Here is a 23,037-nt window from a genome sequence, read left to right on the forward strand (position 1 = left end):
CAATTTTGTAGGTTGATCAATAACTATAAAAACTTATTCAATATTCAACCAATAAAATCCATACTTAATGTTCAAACACCGCGTGGTTGCTTTGTTATGTTACGATACAGCAATGCCAAAATCAGTTTCAGGCATATTTATTTTCTAAACCAAGTTATAGCAGTATTGCAATTTCGCATTGTACATTAAGATCTATTGTAACCTTTTTTGCATTCCGTTATAAACTCTAATTTTTTAAACAGAAACCGATATTACCGGTTTTTAATCTATGAAAATTATATTTAGAAACTCCTACGCACATCACTATCGTCGCCAATATGGAAGTGAAACGTATGTCAACTACTGCGCGACCAAACAACTAGGAAATAAATAACTCAAAAATACTTTCTATTATTTAACTTGGTGAGTAAATATTTACAAAATTATTATTAAAACAGTTTTTTCACATATTTCGCTTAAAGTTCATCCATTTTTGTGCGTCGTTCACAAACGAAAATACAGTCGATTATCGTCATTGGAGCGTTCGCCGGCGAACAAAGATATTTTGAAAAGATACATATTTAAATCGCATTCGAAAGCGATGTAAACAAAACCTTTGAAACATATCCTTTGAGTTTTCATTGATGGTTTTCCTGTAAATTTTTGAAAACATGCCTGTGTGACAATTTAGTTGTCATAGTGTTTACATGTCATACATTATATTATTTTATGTATTTATTGTATTTAAAAGGTATTGGTGTGTGCATCTTTATCTTTACAAGCGTCACACTGTATAAAGTTAAGTGATAATGATGTGTAAATAGATGTTCTCGAGATATTTCGTACGACATGACATACTAATAAAATAACACACACGCTCTGTCTGACATATGTGTAGTTTCGTTTTTTTTTTAGTTTTTTTCCTCAAGTTTAAGGAAACGTTCGTCATTCAGCCTAGGATTTTGAGGTTTTATGTTAATTTTTATGTATGTTTTTGTAAGTTAGCACATTTTAGCATGACTCTTATTCTTTAATCTTGGAATGACTGAATAACATTGAATGTATCAGCTACTTATTATCTTGTGATGTACAGTATTTTAAGAGAATAGTTCTTCTAATATAAAGTAAAAATGTTATTAATCTTAATCTTTAATGTTTTCATACATAATTACTGTTAGCTAAATGGCCTGTAAGATTCACTCTAACTTGTACATTTGTAAGAGTGAGACATCATTATTAAAAAGTGTGCTATGGTAATCAAATTCACATATATTAGCATATAATTTGGCACACATATGTGCTCCGACTGCAATTCAACAAAAACATGGGTAATACTTATTTAAAGCCAATTCAAACAAAATAAACAACTTCATATTATTTCATATTTTCTAAGCCTCTGTAAATTTTTCTTATAAGAAAATATTACAAGCAAACCAATCAAAAGTTTCTCTGAAATGCACTATTTCTAACTTGCATATAGCACTAAATGGACAGTATTGCAATATTTACTTCATGTGTGCACAAAAATTCACTATAATACAAAGACAGTCAGTTACTTGTAAAAAAAGTTGTGGTGGCCTAGTGGGTAAACAACCAACCTCTCAAGAATGAGTGTGAGCTCGATTCCATGTTAGGAAAGTACCAATGCAACTTTTCTAAGTTTGTACTCACTTTCTAAGTATATCTGGGTCACCACTGACTGTGCTTCAGAGAGAAAAATATGCTGTAGGTCCCAGTTGTCATTGCACATCTTTGGCAGTCGTTATGGGTAGTCAGAAGCCAATAAGTCTGACAACCAGTCTTACCAAGGGGTATTAGGTTGTCCGGGTCACTGGGTTGAGGAGGTCAGATAGACAGTCGTTTGTTGTGGCACACTGGTACTCAGCTGCATCCCGTTAGACTGGAAGCCAACCCCAACATAGTTGGGAATAGGCTAGGCACATGATGATGTATGCACAAGAATTCACTATAAATATACATATAAACACAGTTTCTTGTATATCCGTTCACATGAATTCGCACAAGATCATATGAAGCTAATACATTTTAATATGTTTTTCTGTCATTCCACAGATAGCCATGGATTTAAAGAAGGTATATATTTATTTGTTTTATCACAAAATTAACTGTTATATGCACTGTACTATCTTTTAATATTTTTATGTATTCTTCCTATGTATTTTTAGGGTTCCGTAACCCAAAGAGTTAAATAGGCCCCTGTTACCAAAATTTGCTTGTTATTTTGATTGTTTAGGTCACTTTTACTCACTGCAACAGGTAGACGCTTGAAATATTCACAGTATATTGAATATATTATACCTACTTCTATGGAGTTTCTTCTCCATAAAATCCACTACATGGAACCGTGCACCTAGCTATTGATGATTCATAAGAACCTTTAATAGCCTAGAAAGAAATACTCACAAAAAGTTTTTGGCACAGTGGAGTTTGAACCAAACAGCTAATGTAGCAAAATCAAAAGTCATTTATTCAAATTAGGCTGTAAAACAGCACTTTTTGACTGTCAGAAATTCACAAAAGACAGCCCCCAAAAGGCCCACCCTTCACCACTTCCTATGTGTTTTTGCTGGGAAGAAGTGGCGCAACAAACTCCTCAGCAACAATACACTAGCGATTGCTAGTGGCTAGTGAGACCATTATTATTTACATTTTCTTAGCTTTTGGTGGATAGATTATTTTAAGAACCCTTCTTGCCCGAGTCTGTCTCGCACTTGGCTGGTTTCCTTCAAGTTGCTATAGTTATTATTGTGGTGACTCCTACTCATATAAGATTACTAGGAAGTAAGATGCACAATTCTTATCCTTTGTCTTAATGTGATCTAGTTTTTATTACAACCTTGATTTACTTTTCAAGGGTAGATCTAATATTATTAAGAGCCCCCGCAGACCACAGACTTTTTATCGGCCGATAGTTTAGTCGGGTTGGCCTGCTAGTACGCACACCGAGCCAACTAAACAGTTTAGTCGGTGATGAGCGCGCAAACTATCCCAACAGTCGGCCGACTGTTTGCTAGTTTCTAACCAACTGGTGAAAAGAGTGGTCGCACCGCACGATGAAAATTAATAAAACATTGCATAGAAATGTTATTATTGCTCTCATACACCGGAGAAGGAAAATTAAAAAGAGAGCCCGAGAGTATTGAGTGCATCCTATCTTTAGTGATAAATTATGAAATGGAAAATTTTACACTATGCATTCCAAATTACTCGATTATCCGAAAAAAAATTTCGCCTTTTATCGAATGAGCTAGCTTAGCTACAAAACACGCGCGATCGACCATCCTCCGAGCCTTTTTCCCAAACTATGTTGGGGTCGGCTTCCAGTCTAACCGGATGTAGCTGAGTACTAGTGCTTTACAAGGAGCGACTGTACTATCGGCTTAGTCGGCCGACTAAAAAATCGTCATGTGTGCGCGTGTGGTAGGGAGCCAATACTGATTATACGGTCGGCCGATAGTTTGCCGACAGTTTAGTTTGAATGGAATCGGGAAGCCCATCAAACTTTTTTATCGGCCGATACCAAATCGTCATAGTGTGCGCACTTGCTTACATCTGCGTACTGATTAAGATCCCGACCAAACTATCGGCCGATAAAAAGTCTGTGGTCTGCGGGGGCTCTAAGTTCAAAAGTTTTTCAGTTTGTATTTTGAATGTGCTAATCTCGGGAACTACAGTTTCCAATTGAAAAAATATTTTAGTCTTATAATATGGATCATTTATCAAGGTGTTAGGATATTTTTTTGGTGGGCGCATTATTTCCCACTGTATGTACTCGAGATATAGATGAGATATTTACGATTAAATATGAAAATACTAGCTTGCGCCCTCGGCTTCGCCCGCGTAGTGTTCGGATATATCGCATTTCCAAGAGACTTCTTCAAAAGTCCGGGATAAATCCTATGTTCTTTCTCAAGGTCAACTCTATCTCTGTACCAAATTTTATTAAAATCAGTTCAGTGGTTTAGACGTGAAAGCGTAACAGACAGACAGATAGACAGAGTTACTTTAGCATTTATAATATTAGTAGGGATCAAGAAACCGATAATATTAAGCAGTGAAATCTTCTACGAGATAAGACTATATGACGTCTTAATTTATATTGCACTTATTGCACTTATTTTATATCACATTATTATTATTCTATGTAAAAGCGAAAGGCATGTGTGTACGGCTCAATGGATTTTGATGAAACTTAGCAGTACCTAATAGAGTTTATATGATGTCCTCCTAGCCGATTATCGGCCACGGCAGCTGTTTCTCTAACGAGATCAGCCAACTGCGCAGGACATATTATAGTGCACAAGCATTTGAGCAGACACAGGTGCACTCACTATTCCTTCACTCTCATAGCCCGATAGGACGACAATCCCATCCCAGCGCAGCTGGCTGATCTCCTTAAATGAGAACAGCCGCCGTGGCCGTGGACGCCATTATTAGTTGCCATTGAAGAATCTAAACAAAACAGTTACTATGATAATTAACTACCAAAAAAAGTATGAATAACAAATGAATGCGCACACGTCATATTTAAACACTTGACCTACCAAATATGGTTGCCGAATCGTTAAACCATAGTGTAACCTAGTTTTTTTCTATGCTATTAAATCATGAATGAGAAAGTGAGTCTATGAATCATGCTGTTGTACTCAATGGTTTTGAGTGAAATTTTAAAAGAAGACTAACTTCCGCCCGCGGTTTCGCTCGCGTCCCATAGGAAGTTCTCTGCAAACCCGGATAAAGTAGCTTACATCTTTGCTTGATAAATGGGCGTTAGATATGAAACTGCAAGATATTTAAATCTGCCCTTATTTCCTTGGAACGTTCAAACACACAAAACAATCTTCAACTTTATTACATTAAGCAGTAAGTAATAAAAATATTAATTTTACACCGTGAACCATAAAACTAGCGAATTCCCACGGGTTCATCCAAATCCAAATCTTATGCACCCACTTTCAAAAGAAGGCTAAAATCTACTTTATCTACCTATTTATATACTTTTACCTATATACTCTTCGTCATCTACCTGGATCTAGCCTTTCCCCACATATTATTGTGGTCGAATACCACTGTTTCAGTGGGCTCTTATAACACAAGCTTGGTTTTATTTTTGTTCATTTTATTTTACCACCAAGTCTCCCAACACACTGTAAATTCCCCCAACTCACTGTTGCTAACTACCCGAAATTCTCCCAACTCACTACTTACGTTTTATCGTTCCAGCTAGTTATAATATCGAGTGTTGATTTCGGGCATGGGAAAAAACAGATTTTGCCCAGTCTACCAAGTCCCCCAACTCACTATTCTTATTCCCCCAACTCACTATTGTATTTATCGTTCCAGCTAGTTATAATGTCGAGTGTTGGCCGCGGGCGAGGGTACACCGGTCGGCATCACTTGCGGGAGCCTCGTCCCGGGGACGACGCGGACTCGGACGCCGCCAGGACACTGGCCGAATTGAGCCCCAGATCTACTGGTGAGTTGGGGGAATGTGAGGCGAGGTTTCTATGTAAGTGTCTGTCAATGAACATCCTTGGCAGTCGTTAGGGTAGTCTGACGCCAGTCTAACAAGGGGTATCGGGTTGCCCGGGTTGAGGAGGTCAGATAGGCAGTCGCTTCTTGTAAAGCACTGGTACTCAGCTACATCAGGTTAGACTGGACGGCTTCCAGTCTCAACATAGTTAGGAAAAAGCTCGGGAGATGAGGTTTAGTTAAGGGTCTAAAAGGAACTAGTGGTGTAGACTCGACAGTATAAATGTAATTTTTTACAATATTAGAAAATCGCATGTAAAGAAGAAATGAGTCAATCAAGCAATGATTATTATTTATTTCTCATAATCTGTTAGATACATGAATTGGTTAGTTTCAATTATTTATCCTTCTGCCCTGTTCCCAATTTTATTTGTGGTCGGCGCAATATGTCATCCTCTTCCATTTCCCCTGTCACTCGTCATACTGACACTCACGCCCTTCCTATTCATGTCATCTTTCAGGCAATCTATCCATATTTTCTTAGGTCTTCCTCTTCCTCTCCATCCATCTACAATCATACTTAACAATGGTAGTTACTATAAATGAGCGTTAATCACCACGTGCGCTTTTCTAGGGTTCCTCGAAGAGGTCACCGTTTTCCAAGATATACTTAGAAAGTACCTTATTATACTGGAGTACTGTGAGATGAGCGAATGAATGCTTTTTTTTTGCAAACAAATGTAACGGGCCACTTACCTGTTTTTGTTGTTTAATAAATACAGTGGTCAGTAAAATATAAAAATATGAGCGAGATAGCTTATTATGGTCATTTACAAATTACCTGTAGGTACTTAAGTTACCTGTGCTTTATATAATCCATTAACAAAAGATTTGTGAGATGACAATACTACACAGCTACGAGTAAGAAAGAGATAGAATACTAAACTAGTTTTTTTTTGTAAATACAGGTACCTCTTTTGTAACAATAGGTTAAGTAATAAGATACTTTAAATTGTTGAATTTAGAAGCACCTGTGACTTTGTACAGTGAGGTTGTGAATTTGGCCTGTTTTTGTCAAAAAGTGGTATTTTGTGGTTCAAAAATGGTGATAAATGAAAGACTAGATTGGGCGGAAGAATGTGCTGAAACGGATACAGGTAGATTTTGATGTTTGAAATGTCTTGTGTTATGTATACGTAGATAGACATAAAAAACGATGATATTTCTTCTCAAGAAATGAGTGTCTTTCTGTTTAATTAAATCGAATTAATAATTGACTAAAATATCACCAAAATCTATTCATTCTGTTTTTAGATTATCGCGGGAATACAGGCAGGTGTTTGTAGAGTCATGATCCTATTATTTCATACTTCATTGTCCCTCTGTCTGTCAGCAGGCTGTAACTCAAGAACCGTGACAATAAATACTGAAAATTTGAATAAAATAAATATTTCTTAGGGTTTCCATACAATATACGCGATTTTTAGCTCTTTTATTTAAAACTAGCTTATGCCCGTGATTTCGTTCGCGAGGAATAGTGAATTGATGCCGACTTTTGACCAATAGATGGCGCTGAACCCTTCATGCACTTGACTCGTTTTTAAAATTACCACAGACATATGTATAATTTTTTTCTAATTTTTTCTTCATCATTTTACCCACAGACCCAACTAGAATGGAGGTGAAGCGCGACGGACCGGCGTTGGAGCCCGACAAGGAGACTCCAGACAAGGAGACGCCGGAGGAGGACAGCTCGCTCAAAGACATGCTCCGAGTCGACGACCAATATGTACCGCTGTTGACCCTGGTGAGTGATATTACTGACTACAGGCACCACTAGTGCGGGTGAAGAGTGACGGACAGGCGTTGGAGCCCTACAAGGAGACGCCGGAAGAGGACAGCTCGCTCAAAGACATGCTCCGAGTCGACGACCAATATGTACCGCTGTTGACCCTGGTGAGTGATATTACTGCTACAGACACAACTAGAATGTGATCATCATCCTCCGAGCCTTTTTCCCAACTATGTTGGGGTCGGCTTCCAGTCTAAACGGATGCAGCTGAGTACCAGTGCTTTACAAGGAGCGACTGCCCTATCTGATCTCCTCAACCCAGTTACCCGGGCTTACAACTAAAATGTGATGTTGGTTTATTTTACTCGACTGCGGAGGGTTGTATGCTATTTAGTTTTTGTGTGAAATACTTTTATAGGAAAAAATTTTTTTAGCAGCAACTGCACATAAAAAAATGAAAAATACATACTTCCGTATAATATTTGCAATTTATTTATTAAGAAACACATTAGGGTCCATTTCTTTAGGTAAGTATAGGAATTATTATAATATTGACCACAGTTTCACCCATGTCCTGAGTGAACAACTCACCCAGATGAAAAGTAGCTATGTCTTCTTGCTTTAAAATATCTGTCTAAGCCTAGAAACTACTCAACTGTATTCAATACATTTTTGGTAGTTTATCTTAAATCAACATGATAGTTTTGGCGTGAAACAAACAACTATGTAAGTTATCTTCGCATTAATAATATTAGTATCTATACAATGTTATTTCTATCCCCAGTTGGAGCAGTTCTCCCCTGGCGAGGACGGCATCCAGTTCAACCGGAAGCTGCGGCACTTCGAGACCACCGTCTGCTCCATGTGTCCTGACGAGACACGCCTGCAGTGAGTACCAACATCACAACCACCGTTTACTGAAACTCCACTCAATTTTAATCACTGTCCTAACATCATCCTGTAGCTATTACAAGTAATTTTCCGCAACAAAAAGAATTTTTTGGGTACCAACCCGAAGGGAAACAAATATAAAGGGAAATACATACACAACATCTCATCCTCTAAGTCTTTCCCCAACTATGTTGGGGTCGGCTTCCAGTCTAACCAGATGTAGCTGAGTACCAGTGTGCCACAAGGAAATACATACACAAATGGGACCCTATTACTGAGACTTCCTCATCCATCTGGTATCATCTGGCATCTGATAGTTGTGAAATTTTCACAGATGATGTATTTTTGTTGCTGATATTGCAATGCGAATTCAGTGAGGTGCTGTGTTCTATTGCCATTAGATGTATTTGTATGACGAATTACACTAGTACCACATGACTTTTAACCCCTTTTATTCAAAGCTACGTTCTCTAAAACCATATTTGTATATTTTGTTTTGTATATCGACAGTTATTCAAACCATACAGACAGAATTGTGTTGCTGGAGTGTTTGTTCCACCACTTCTTCTTCCCAGCAAAAACACATAGAAAGTGGTGTAGGAAGGCTGTTGTAAATTTGACCTTCAAATAGTGCTGATTTTCAGCCTACATAGAATTTTACTTTATAACCATTTATTTTTATACCTTTTCAGGCAAGCATTCAGCACATTCCGCGCCGCAGCCCTGCTGAACCCGGTCACAGCTCGCAAGCTGGCGGCCGTCGGAGCCTCCTTCACGCGTCAGCAGCGACAGCAGCTGCTGCGGGCTGAACTCCTCAATGTGGTCATGCAGGGAACCTTCTCCAGTAAGTGTTATATCATGAAAGAAGAAAGAAAGAAAAATTATTTATTGACACAAGCCATACAAACACACATAGAAATAAAAACAAAAGTTGCGCCAAATAGGTCCAGTTCAGCATTATGCCTTCAAGAACCAGCACCGTCATCATCATCTTCCTCTGAGCCTTTTTTCCAACTATGTTGGGGTCGGCTTCCAGTCCAACCGGATGTAGCTGAGTACCAGTGCTTTACAAGAAGCGACTGCCTATCTGACCTCCTCAACCCAGTTACCCGGGCAACCCAATACCCCTTGGTTTGACTGGTTGTCGGACTTTCTGGCTTCTGACTACCCGTGACGACTGCCAAGGATGTTCAATGACAGCCGACGCCTATCAATTTAACATGCCTTCCGATACACTGAAGAACTTGAAATGACTAGATGGTTACCCATCCACAGACCAAACTAAACGTTGCTTAGCCTTATGATTGATAGACCTGTGCTGTTCTTACTTAGCCACGATTTCTTCTTTGTAAAACTAATATTTAATATGTATTTTTTTCGTTTATTTCAGAATTAGATGTACTGGAACGCTCAAATCCATTATTTTTAATAAACGCTGCAAACCTCATGGGAGACTATTTTGCAGGTAAGATTCATATATTTTTTTTGCATACGGAAATATGACTTCAGTTTAATTTAATGTGACAGTTTTAACAAAGCAAAATGTTAGCTAAAACCAAATCAGCTCGTTTGTTGTAAGGAGGGCTCCCTTACAACAGACGTGTTTTTTGCAATTGTATAGTTAACAGCCATAACTTTATCCAATGGTACCTTTCCTTTGTAAGCGAGTTATACTCGCATTTGATGACGATTTTAGGAGCTTTTTAAAACCTCTTTACTCTATATAATAATAACTAAGCCTAAATGGCTTAACTTACTTACTACTTAAACTTAACTTTCCATATTTCTTAAGTACAATTTTAAATGTTGTTAATAGTTGACTTAATTTAAGATAGTAATGTTAGTATTGTTGCCTGAAATATGGACCCCCTGGAAAAATAAAGGCCTCGTTCATTTTTTTCCCACGATTCCTTGTATGAAATGTTTATGTTTAAATCTCTATAGGCCTATATAAATATAAAATAATGAACTAATACATATTATGTATATTTGCAGAGGCTCGTCTGTGCAACGGCAACAAGGTGCACATCCTAGCGAGTCCGCTGCTGCAGTACATGCGGGCGCTACTCGCCAGCGACGACATACGCGCACACCGCAGTCTCGCTACACAGGTATTATATTTACTCATTATTTACTAGCTTCCGCCCGCGGCTTCGCCCGCGACAGGGTTGATTATATAGCGTTTCCAAGATAACTCTCCAAAAGTCCACGAAAAAAACTATCGTATGTTCTTTCTCAAGGTCAACTCTATCTCTGTACCAAATTTTATTAAAATCACTTCAGTGGTTTAGACGTGAAAGCGTAACCATACATTTTCATCGATTTTAACGTGGATTAACTCTATTCCTTATTTATTAGTAAAGGGACAATTGACTAGGTACTTAAGGTAAACAATCTTGAACGGACTTGAATTTTCGTTATAAGTTAAATGCTCCATAACGAATTTTACCAGAACCGTGTAACTGTTTGACATTGCAACTATTATTTCCAACACATAATTTATACAGAATCAATTAAATTGTTAACTAATAATTTGAATCCTATTCCCCTTATTTTTAGGGGATTACGTTTTTGTAGTTATTCTCCTCCTGTAATCCAGTTCTATATTATCACCTAACAAAAATATACCACAAAAAATTACATAAGCAAGAAAACTAAACACCATCTTATCTCATTCCAGTTAATGCAGAACGGTCGCGAACTCCTCTCAGTCCTCGCTCAAGAACTAGACGAGCTATCCATCTCCATCCGCCTTCGTCTCCTGTCCCCCCCTCCCGTCAGCACCATCTGGCTGCTCCTCTCCGCAGACCTGTGCCTCAACAAGTTCCTCCCCCTCCCCAATACCCTGCAGCAGTTCTACGCGGCACATCTAGAGCTGACCACAGAGGAAAATTTCAGCGAGGTCTCCTACGGCTCCTGGAAAAAATCCCCAGAAAAGGATGACTTCAGAAGTGAGACTACAGAAATCGCTGAAAAAGTCAGCCAAAATATATCTCAGATAAGCCTCAATAATAACGAAGATACCAAGCCTAAGTTGAGGCCGATTTTAGGAGCGGGCGCTGGACTGTTACGACAAGAACAAGCCTTGTCTGTCAGTCAAGATAATTTTGAAACTTGGACGGCCAAAAATAATTTGAACAAGAGATATGACTTGAACTCTTGGCGGCAACAAGAAGAAGAGAAGAAAGAAGAGATTGAGTTCAACCAGACTGTGTTACCTAATGTACAAAACTTCCCCGTACCCGACTACCCGCCGCCAAACCACAGATTCAACTACCCAGAGAACTTTGTGAACTACTTACAGCAAGGGGATGGGACGTATATACAGAATCAGTACACAAATGTAGCCTTCAACCAGCAAGGGGGTGATACTTTCCAGTCATTCCCGGAAAGGACCCCCTCGAATTCCGAAAGACCCCCTGTCGTTGAACGGGTTAACGAACGGACCCCCGTTCCAACAATGCCAGAGAGGGTCAACAATGAAATACAGAAAAACAGCAGCCGAAGACCCGTAGAGAATTGGAGAAAAGAGAAAAATGATGTTAAAGACGACCCCAACAGGAATAGACAACGGAATTGGACTCGACAGAAGTCCAAAGACAATGTTAGTGAAGATGAGGATAAAGAGAAATATAAGGATCGGTCTACCTCCAGGAATAGGGACGGTAGAGCCCGGATGAACCGGAGAAGCAGTGGGGAGGAGGAAGGTCAGGCAAAGACACCTCCTCGCAGACATGTGACCGAGGTCCCAAGGAACCACAAATATTGGGACCATGATGACCGATGTGATAAGGATTATAATAGTTAGTACGAGAATTTGTAAGCGGTGAGCGTTCTGTGGCTAGACGAATTGGTGGTACGAGGCCTTTTAGACCCCCTAAAAATTCAAGACCCCCTAAGTTGTAGGGGTAAAAGTGTTGGTGCAGTGTTTTTGAGTTGATTTTGAAAATGATGTCTCGAGTTTTTTGCCAAAATTTTTTGTTGTTTTTACCACTGCCATTGTGAAAGTTTTATTTTAATAATATTTATTTTCACACTGCCAAAATTGCCCCAAATTAAGGTATGATTCTAAAAAAAGGGGATATTTTTAAAGAAAAGTCAGGTAACTACCAAAAATATTGTACTTAACATACATTTTTATTTTTAAGGGGTCTTTTAGCCAAAATTATATAGCAAACGCCACCTATATTAAAAAATAAACTTAAATATGGACTTTACGAACCAAAATTGGAATTAAAATAGTGAAATTTAAAGTGACAAAAGACACTAAAGTGGCTTAGTGACAAAAAGTGGATGCCAGTTGAAAATTTTAGTGTTAAAAAAGTACCAGATATCTTTACTATTTCTCTTTATAAACTTATGTGTAAGATTAGTTCAAATTTTAACTGTAATAATCGGATAGTTAGTTTATATCGAGATATAGTTAAATAGGTATTTAGTGTACTTATTTCAGAAAGATTCGTTGTCCGATTTTTTACTTAGATAAATTGGAAAGTGAAATATAAATTTTATTTGATAATTTTGACATTAGTTCATAATATATTGACAGTTTTAGGTGCATTTTTCACTTTAGTCAAAAAAAATAGACGATTTATCGGACGATAAAAAATCGGTCGTATCCTAAGACCTTGTTTAGACTATACTTTTAATACTATTTTGTAATATAATATTAAAATGTGTTCATAAATTCGTTAAGTGTATTTATGTAAAATTTTGGATTGGACAAAAAAGTACGCGAAAAATATTAGAAATTTGGTTAATATAAAATCCATGAAATATGTTATATTTTATATGTAAATTTTAAAAGAATTATTTAAATAAGGTCTCAGAAACAATGCCGAAAATTTAAAAGTTTTTTAACTACTGAATATTTTAACTGACTCTACTTTTTGATAGTTAAAAATGTCGAGTGCTAACTGAAATTACAAAATAACGGTTAATTCCATTAAGGAATATTAATTTAATTTAGTAATTAGACATTTAGAATATAATGAAATATACTTTTCTCTCATTTCAAATAGTGGTAGTCATTATTATTAATTAATTAATTGAATTCTTAAGTCAATCTTAAGTTTTTTAACAGAACTGTAGATTTTTAGGATGTTGACAAAAGTTGCGATTATTAATCGCATGTGCGATTTTTTGTCGCAGTTGCGATTTGAGCGCCATATTCAATAAAAACTTTCACATAATTTAAAACAGATATTTAATTTTTAATAAATACAGCTGCGACAAAAAGTCGCAATGTTTGTGCGCGTCCTAATAAAACTTACTCTTTAGTTGCTCAAATATTTAGTTTCAGATCATGACAACAATATATAAAATAGTAATATTCTATCGAAATTGAACAAATTATTTTTTAATTGGAAAATGAATGACTTTGGACGACGTTGGATTAACGACTTTCAAAAAGAAAGTTGTTATTTTGTATTACTTTAGCTGTTTCATTTCAAGATTAGCTAAAAGCCCAAAATTGTTAAGTGCCGGTTCTAGGTGTAGGATGAAACGCCTTATATGAAAACATACACACATACATACCCCTGTTTTCTTGGTAGTCTATTGAAAAAAGCACCAAGAAAATAAGTCAAAACATGAAAGCAGGCTCTTCTTAAAATAAATTGATTTGCTCATTCAAAATAAAAATAGTAAATTGCTTTAGTACTAATAGGTACTTGTGTCCAATTATAATATAATTCAAGCTGATTAAACTTGTCAGTCGGATCAGATGCACTCGATAAATACAATCCTTATTAATATGAGTAGTTCTGTCTGTCTGTCGCGCTTTCAAAAACTACTGAAATTATTTCAATGAAAAGTGGTATACAGATATCCTGAGAAAGTACTTAAAAGAATTTTATCCGGGTGCAGAAAGGCGCTCCCTCGGTGAAACCGCGTCTTTATAATTTAGTCTTGGCCGAACATCGTTCATAATGGCTATTGCTACATTTTTTTTTGTGTTTTTACACAGAAAAAAGTTAATTTAGAACAAAAGACAGACCGACCTAATGCCGGTCATCTATCGTCTTATTTCATTTATTTATACCCACAATATTTTTTACGGGCTACATATACATACTTGTTGATAAGAAAAAAACCTATTGGTAGGTTACGAAAAAAAAAAACTAAATGAAGAAAAAAAAACCTACTTTAACTAGATAGGTCCCGGCTGTCCAACCAAGGGGTATTGGGTTGCCCGCGTAACTGGGTTGAGGAGGTCGGATAGACAGTCGCTCCTTGTAGCACACTGATACTCAGCTGCATCCGGTTAGACTGGAAGCCGACCCCAACATAGTTGGGAAAAGACTCGACAGAGAATATTTTTATCGAGTGTATAGGTACTACGTTATAATAAAACTTATTTCTGATCTAATACTGAACAAGTGAATTGGCTTGGTTATATTAATAGGGCAAATAGAAATGGACGTACACTGTAACATTTTTATGGTAAATATGATTTTAAATAATGTCTTATTTTTTGGGTGAGAACTAGACTAACATTGAAATATAATTATTGAAATACTGACATTATTTAGCTGGTTCTTTCTTATCGAGTGAGCTGCAGGTTTAATCACCTAACAAGCCCTAGTGTCAGAGTTTTTTCAAAACCACCTGACGGCCTCTGACGTGGAATTATGAAAACAAAAAGTGTTTCAACAATATTTAAGTCTACCCAAAAATAAGAATTCATATGGTTTCCATAATATGTAGTGAAACTTATCTATACTAATATGTATAATAAAGAGAAAAATGGTTTGTTTGTATCGTAAAGGCTCCGAACTACTGAACCGATTTGAAAAATTATTTCACTGTTGGAAAGCTACACTCTTCCCGAGTAACATAGGCTATATTTTATCCCGGTACGGGCAGCGGGTGAAACCGCGGGAAACGTATAGTTCTAAATATAATGCATAATAATGAATGTTAATTCTTATTTTTCATATTGTTATTCATAGTTTGAAATAATTAGATTTAAAATAAATATAGATTTAAGACTTAATATAAACAAATAAATTGGGATAGTGAATTTTGGAAAATGGATAAAGTTTTCTTACCGTGATTTGCGTTGTTGAGAAATTCTACTCAAACGAAGTTAAGATAAATTGCAAAATATAAGTTGTGCTTCGCATAAAAAATGTGGTTTGGGTAGCATTTCAAAACATTTCATTTCACTTGAAAACTTTATAAAAATCCTTGTAAGATTCTGATAATGTATTCTATTTGTTGTTACAAATAATTTGACTATGAAAAGAAATTAAATTCAATAAAATATAAGCAAAGATTTAATAGCAGACAAAGGGCAAATAAAATAGTTTTATTTATTCAATTCTAAGCCTTACAAATTATGATTATGAACGACAAAAAGATTGGCGAGGCGAGATAAGTCACAAAACTACTCTGAATTTAAGAAAGTTTGTGATTTTACGTCCCTTTACGTTATCAAATGAGGATTAAGGAATGTATGATACAAAGAAACTCTTCGGTATAACTGGAATCTAAGGTACAAAGCATTATGTACTTGATGTACGCCTTATTACTGAAAAAATAAAGTCTATTACAAGTCGGGAGAAATTGCTCACTATTTCGAAATGATGGACTATCTACCGTCTTGGATCTCAAGTGTAGCAACTTCCAATTTAAAAAAAACGCTTCAGTATATCATCCGTTTCGGAGTAATTAATTTATAGAGAAACATAATGTTAAAACTTAAAAATACTGTGCTTTTTGAGTCTCTTATAAAGTTATCAAGTATATCTTTGAACCTTGAATTCTAGTTATATCTATAAGTTTCTTGTAGAACCATCGCTCGAGAATAAGTACCTGTATAGAATAATTCATTGTTATGCACAATGATCTAATTATAACATTTAACTTTAGTCTCAAACAAACCGTGGGGTTTAATTTAAGGTCTAAATTACTCCCCAAACTGGGTCATTTCTAAGGTCTGATCTTAAAATGCTGGGATAATAGTTCAAAATATCTATATTTATAGTTTTATTTTTTTGTTTGTTTATTATTTATAAACTCAAAAATTACTGAACCTATTTTAAACATTCTTACACTGTAGGAAGTTACTCTCTTCCCGAGTAATATAGGCTGTCATATTTTATCCCGGTATGGGCAGTAGTTCCCACGGGACGCGGGTGAAACCACAGGAAATCGGCTAGTTTGCCAAATAAATGTGTTTTGAAGTATTATCCAAGATTATAAGCAGAAATAAAATCGTTAAGAAGTACTCAACGTACATGGCCAGTAAATACATAGGTATTGGTATTTTCAATAATGCCAGAAGGCCACGATGTCACCATAACATTAGGTAGTTAATTAGTCAAATATGTCGGTAATGTTATTATAAACCCACGGTTTGTTCACGGGTTTCTTGCAAAATTGTACTGATGAGCACACTTTAGTAAGTTAGTACATTTTTATGCCTTTTTCACCCACCTGTAAGAAAATATTAGCTATGGTAACCTACGCACGGCTACCTACATATTGTCCAAGTTTTTTCTCTGTCGTGTAAGTAGCATCCAAAGTATTTTTGAGAATTTTTGCATGTGAAATTTCTCAATTTACGAAGAAATTGTATAATTTTGCAAGAAACCCACCTTATCTATTTATGGAATAGAAATAATGCATTGTAAATTAGCTAAATAAAAACAAAAAAAGGTATATTTTAGATTTTTCTAAGGTTTCGTAATGAAAGCAAAATGTTGTGGTATTTTTTTTTCGATTGATTAATTAACAAAGTATATTTAATTATGGTAGCTTTCGCGCCTTATTTACCTTTTAATTGGGTAGGATAAAATGGCTGACAATGTAGATTATATTTCACTTAAAATTAAAGTTTTCTGAAGTTTTTTCCTAAAAAGATTATAGGTGCATACGAAAAATGAACTTTATATCTTAAGTTTTAGAGTTGAAAGTGAAATATAATCGATATCGTTAGTTAATATTTGGCTCAAGAAGCTAACTAGGCGCAATTTAGGATACTTAGTTGAAATAGATGCCTGATTGACACGACTTTATTTCTTTAATGACCTATTTTCAACCACAATTTGACAAAAACATACAAAGATACTTACAGATTTCTTCAAACAGCACTTTTGAAAGACAGAAAAATGTAATTTGTCGTGTCAATAGGTAGTCTTCTTAAGTCTGTGTTTATTGAAGAATACAGACGCACGCAGTTATTTCATCCCTTAAACTAAATGGAATATTGGATTCGTCCAATCTTAACTTTCTTCAAACGATTTCACACTTTTATTATTTGAGACATAAGATTCATAAAATAATGCATTTGAACTAATATTTAATAACGAAATTGGACGGATTTTGACTTGATGCTGTAATATTGAAATATAGTAATGTTATTTTGATTCTGCTCGAAAATATAGGAAAGCTTTCTCAGATATGGATTTACTTATTCTTTTTTTGCTTTATTTTATCTTAAGACCAATGTAATATTTTGTATCACCTTTTATATCCTATAGGTTGTAATGCATGAAAAGATCTCAAACTAAAAAAAATGGTGTATGATTTATTGCATTTTTTTAAAGATAGTTAAAACTAATTAGATTATTATAAGTTTCTTCATATTAATTGTAAAGAAAGTTATAAATCTGAATATTCACATCACTATTAAGCTTATTTTAAATGACATAAGTTTTTTTAATGTTTAGTTATTCCAAATCTATGTGTATTTACTTTCCTCAATAATATTGTACAAAAGTGAATTATTTTAGTTATAACTTGTATAACACGAAGGGATGAGTAACTGCGTAATTTTTTGTTAATATAAAAATAATTTCGATTTGAAGGCGGTCAAGTCGCTGCGGTTTTGTTAAATTATGTAATCTCGAATAAATTGAAATATGATTTCAGTTTTGATGTTTTATTTTTCCTTGTAACTACTTCCAGCACCCGGGTCGATAAACACTTACCTACGAGTTATGCCCGATTCGTCATTTTAGTGATTTGGCATCTATAAAAAACGTGTCCCAGTTGGTCATTCAATAAAATATTTTATTTTGCTTAGTCCCAATTGGTCATCCGTACTTTATTTTGTAAAAAGTACTGTCAACAAGATAAGCTTTACAATATTGTAATATGTTTTTTTTTTATTTATTTTGGTTATGTTTTTTCCGAATATGGCAAGACGCTATTAATAAAATCGCGATTTCAACGGCGCACAGTGGATCCAAATTGAAAAATAGTGGACATAGGCAACAAAGTTCCAATATCGATTCGATATTTTTTTATGTGATTCTTCATGATATTCCAGACAACTTTTACTCTTGTGAAATTTCTTCTAAAGTTGATCGTTTGTCTGAAAAAAAATAAATTAGATTTTTTTGTATGGAGCAAATCACGTTTATTTTTTTTTCTTCAATTGTACGAATATGTTAGGTCTGTGGCGTGAGTATATGATACCTAGGGTCATTCTCTATCCAAGAAAAAATATATCAGCGCCGGCCATCTGCAGCCGCGCGAGTAATCATTCGGTAAAAAAATAATATTTTCTATATCATTTTTTGCCTTTTAAGATCAATTCAAAGTATATTTTCTGTCTCACTTGGCTGTTTTCACCTTATTTTTGGTTAAATATATAGTTTTAATGGCACATAGGTACTTACAACACAACTAGTAATTCTAGCAGAGGTTTTGTTATTATTGCATGTTATCGGTGGCACTGGCACCTGCATTGTTATTGATGACTCATTTGTTTGTGCGCTCGTTTAAGCGCATAACTAATTAGTCATCAAAAAATGCTCGTCTCTGATTGGCTGTATTTTTTTTACTACCTGCTAGTCATGTTCATATGTTCACTACTTGAGTAATTAACACTGACTATAAATACAAAGACATTTATTATGTCCCTCTAGTTTCGCTCTTGTCGCTTATTTGTGAACACGGTGAAATACTTTTTAAATAATTTACGTTAGAACTATGGCTGGATTTTGTACCAACCTAGATCTTTTTGTGAAATTAAGAAGTGGTGGTGATCTGAAAAATTATATGTTTCTATATGAAAGTATAATTTCTGTTTTGAATACCACAGTTTCTGAAGAAGACAAAAACTTAATCAAGGAGTTCTGTCGGCTTTTTTGTGTAAGTCTAAATAAAAAGTGGATAGAGTCAAGTAGAAGTCAAAAAACTTTTATGAATCGTATAAATAATCGCAATTGGTTGGAAAAAAATATCAACTGGCCTATTTGTGACAGTGTTGACCTGAGAAGTGAGTTGGGCTTTTCGGACACAGACTTATCTGAGCCAGTGGATGTGAATTCCCATGTTCCTAATCTTGCGGTATGTACTACGGAAGCGGGAACATCTACAGAAAAGGAGCACAGAAAACCGTTCGAAGACTTAAGTAATAAGCAAAAAAAAAGACGTTCTACTTCCATAGTAGAAGAAAATTCAGAGGAAGAGTTGCAGCACTGGTACTTAACAAAATTGAAAGACAACGGCAAAACGAATCTGGCAAAAGTAGTCGAATACCTTTCCAGTAATCCAGAAACGTTATCCCAAGTACACGAGCGACTATTCAAAAAGCAGAGCCTAAGTACCGTCTCTGAAGATAAGAGCTTAGCTCTTTATACCTCACTTGCGCTCTCGAGATGGAAGTACTTAGCTCTTCGAAAATTTCTGAAAGAAGAAAACTGTGCTGCCTTTCCATCTTATCCAAAGCTAGTAAATGCCAAGAAAAGATGTTATCCACCACAAGAGAGTATGGAGATTACCGAAAAAGGAGCTCAAATTAAATTGCAAGCGCTATTGGACCACACTGTGGAGAGGATTCTACTAGATGTGAGTTCTGTTGATAGGTCTCAAAATGAAGAACTCAAGTTGACCTGGAAATGGGGGCTTGATGGTTCTTCGTCGCAGAGTAACTATAAACAGAAAACGTCAAACACAGCCACAGAGTTCGGTGATTCATCAGTAGTCATGATAAGCATCGTCCCTCTTCGGCTAGTGTCTGGCTCATCATCTGGGAATGAAAATATAGTTTGGGAGAACCCCACACCTTGCTCAACTCTGTATTGTCGACCAGTGAAGTTCACTTTCACTTCCGAGACAGCAGATTTTATAAAGTCTGAAGAGTTAGAGATGAAAAAACAAATTGATGAACGAATATCTACACAGTGTGGAAATATTATTGTATCACATGAATTGCATATGACCATGATTGATGGAAAAGTGGCCAATATTATTGCTGAAGTACCATCATTTGCAACGTGCCCCATTTGCTTGGCAAAACCAAGCGAGATGAATAATTTAGACGCTTTGACTTTCAGACCACTTCGTGAAGAATTTTACAAACAAGGAATTTCTTCTCTGCATATGAAGATTCGGTGTATGGAATGTCTTCTCCATATATCTTATAATCTGGATTTTCAACGATGGACAGCTCGAGGCGAACATAAAGCTTTGAAACAAGCTAAAAAAAATACCACACAACAAGAGTTTCGTGAGCAAACTGGAATGCTGATTGATATAGTCAAACAGGTATGTATTTAGTTTTCGATCATTTTTTTTATTTTTTGTGTTTTATGTGTTTTACAGTCTTTTGTGTGTTATTACAGTCTTTTTCCCCATTTCAGGGTTTTGGAACTACAAATGACGGTAATACTGCGAGGCGCTTTTTCCAAGATTACGAAACATCATCTAGAATAACAGGAATTGACGAAAATCTAATTTTCAGATTTTCCGTTATTCTACAAGCCATATCATCAGGCAAAAACATTGGCTGTGAAAAATTTAGAAGATACTGTAGAGAAACAGCTGATGTATACGTGCAACACTATTCGTGGTACTACATGCCGGTTAGTGTACATAAACTTCTAATGCACGGTGCTGACATCTGTAACCAATTTGGTGTTTTGCCAATCGGTAAGTAAAACATAAATAGAGTTTGATCTATAATTTGAATTCGATTGCTTTATGAAATTAAAGTTCATGTACTTCATCATCATCATTCGTACTTATTCATGTATTTCTTTTAGGTACCTTATCAGAAGAAGCTTCGGAAGCCCGTAATAAGGACTTCAGAAACGTCAGAGAGAGACAAACTCGGAAAACGGACAGAACAGCAACAAACGAAGACATCCTCCATGGACTTCTAATAAGCTCCGATCCCCACATATCCTACATAAGGCCTAAAATCACGAAACAGGTTCATGGTGAGTTGTTGCCTGAAACAATTCAGTTGTTACAGACTACCGAGCCTCCCTGTGATAGCGAGATTATCGAGGAAGAAGAATGCCTCATAGTAGAGTCCGAAAATTTGCCGGACCCACTTCTGGAATAAGAAATAAAGTGATCCGGCTCTGGACTGTTCCCACAAAAGCCCATCAGGGCTGGTATGACAAACAGCCCTTTTCAGGGCTTCAATAATTTCACAATTTTCTTTCGAGCATACGTACGATAACTTATACTATACTTAACATACGCTTGATTATGTAGATAATGATCAAACTATTTCACCTATGTTTGACAAATAATATTTATTTTACAGGTAGCAGGTAGTAAAAAAAATTACAGCCAATCAGAGACGAGCATTTTTCGATGACTAATTAGTTATGCGCTTAGACGAGCGCACAAACAAATGAGTCATCAATAACAATGCAGGTGCCAGTGCCACCGATAACATGCAATAATAACAAAACCTCTGCTAGAATTACTAGTTGTGAGTACCTATGTGCCATTAAAACTATATATTTAGCCAAAAATAAGGTGAAAACAGCCAAGTGAGACAGAAAATATACTTTGAATTGATCTTAAAAGGCAAAAAATGATATAGAAAATATTATTTTTTTACCGAATGATTACTCGCGCGGCTGCAGATGGCCGGCGCTGATATATTTTTTCTTGGATAGAGAATGACCCTAGGTATCATATACTCACGCCACAGACCTAACATATTCGTACAATTGAAGAAAAAAAAATAAACGTGATTTGCTCCATACAAAAAAATCTAATTTATTTTTTTTCAGACAAACGATCAACTTTAGAAGAAATTTCACAAGAGTAAAAGTTGTCTGGAATATCATGAAGAATCACATAAAAAAATATCGAATCGATATTGGAACTTTGTTGCCTATGTCCACTATTTTTCAATTTGGATCCACTGTGCGGCGTCACACACCGCACGGCCAAAACCAAAATACCAGGATCGCATAAATCAGATGAGTAATATACCAATCAACGAGTGTCCATGGAACTGCCCACCATGTACTAGGACCGCATAACTTACAGGAGTATAGCAGTCAAGAGTGTCAGGTTACGTTTTTTTCCTAATTGTAGATAAACATACCAATTTACACCATCATTCATCATTTTTATGTATACAATCTCTTTGCTAGTTATGGGCCCCTGGTACTTTTGTTACCGGTACAAAAAGTATCCAGTCACATTTTCGGGTTTATAAAATGCCCATGTTGTCTTCACCTGTGTTTTAATGTAAATTTTATTATATTTATATGAGAGCTATACCTTTACCTACATCGAAGTTTTTCATTTAAAATTTCTTCTAACACTTTTATTTCTGACGGTACTCTGATACGTGAAATTTTATGCGGGTGACGAATCGGAACTCAAAATTTAAATATTAAATTATTTATTTTGCTCGAATGACCAATTGGGACTTGTTGTATGGAAAAAATAGTTGGTGACCAATCGGTACTAATGACAAATTGGGAATAACTCTTACCTACATACCAATCTGCTAAGTGTAACGAAATAAAAGTTAAAAGTAAGATTTTAAATAGTTTTATTGTAATAAAAATAATGTACATACCCACAGCTTAAAATACGTAACTTAAGTATAGATAACAACTAAAACATGATAGGAACAACAGTAATGATGATTTATTTACAAAATAAAA

The 23,037-nt window shown here is 35.7% G+C and overlaps 1 protein-coding gene across 4 annotated transcripts; it reads left to right on the forward strand.

The window, feature by feature from the left end:
• Window positions 1-297: 297 nt before the first annotated feature.
• LOC110380401 (uncharacterized) lies at window positions 298-18,033 on the forward strand. 4 transcript variants are annotated; one of them, XM_064042045.1, is made up of 9 exons: window positions 298-402; window positions 2,053-2,073; window positions 5,344-5,476; window positions 7,137-7,279; window positions 8,049-8,152; window positions 8,848-8,999; window positions 9,546-9,620; window positions 10,151-10,266; window positions 10,836-18,033. In XM_064042045.1, exons 2-9 carry the CDS (start codon window positions 2,059-2,061, stop codon window positions 11,961-11,963), a joined length of 1,866 nt encoding a protein of 621 aa, XP_063898115.1. In that variant the 5' UTR covers window positions 298-402; window positions 2,053-2,058; the 3' UTR covers window positions 11,964-18,033. The 4 variants fall into 4 exon arrangements, with proteins under 4 accessions (XP_063898115.1, XP_063898116.1, XP_063898117.1 ...); XM_064042046.1 differs by lacking the exon at window positions 2,053-2,073 and having other exon boundaries at window positions 299-402; XM_064042047.1 differs by lacking the exons at window positions 298-402; window positions 2,053-2,073; window positions 5,344-5,476 and adding an exon at window positions 6,498-6,629.
• The last annotated feature ends 5,004 nt before the right edge of the window (window positions 18,034-23,037 follow it).

The sequence above is a fragment of the Helicoverpa armigera genome, chromosome 27 (genome assembly GCF_030705265.1).
Source record: "Helicoverpa armigera isolate CAAS_96S chromosome 27, ASM3070526v1, whole genome shotgun sequence".
In the NCBI taxonomy this organism is placed as follows: domain Eukaryota; kingdom Metazoa; phylum Arthropoda; class Insecta; order Lepidoptera; family Noctuidae; genus Helicoverpa; species Helicoverpa armigera.

Bases quoted from the DNA above. Each gene is read 5' to 3' on its own strand.
- LOC110380401 (XM_064042045.1), top strand. The intron at 5,477-7,136 runs GTGAGTTGGGGG...TTTTACCCACAG, and splicing joins ATTGAGCCCCAGATCTACTG to ACCCAACTAGAATGGAGGTG. The intron at 9,621-10,150 runs GTAAGATTCATA...GTATATTTGCAG, and splicing joins CATGGGAGACTATTTTGCAG to AGGCTCGTCTGTGCAACGGC.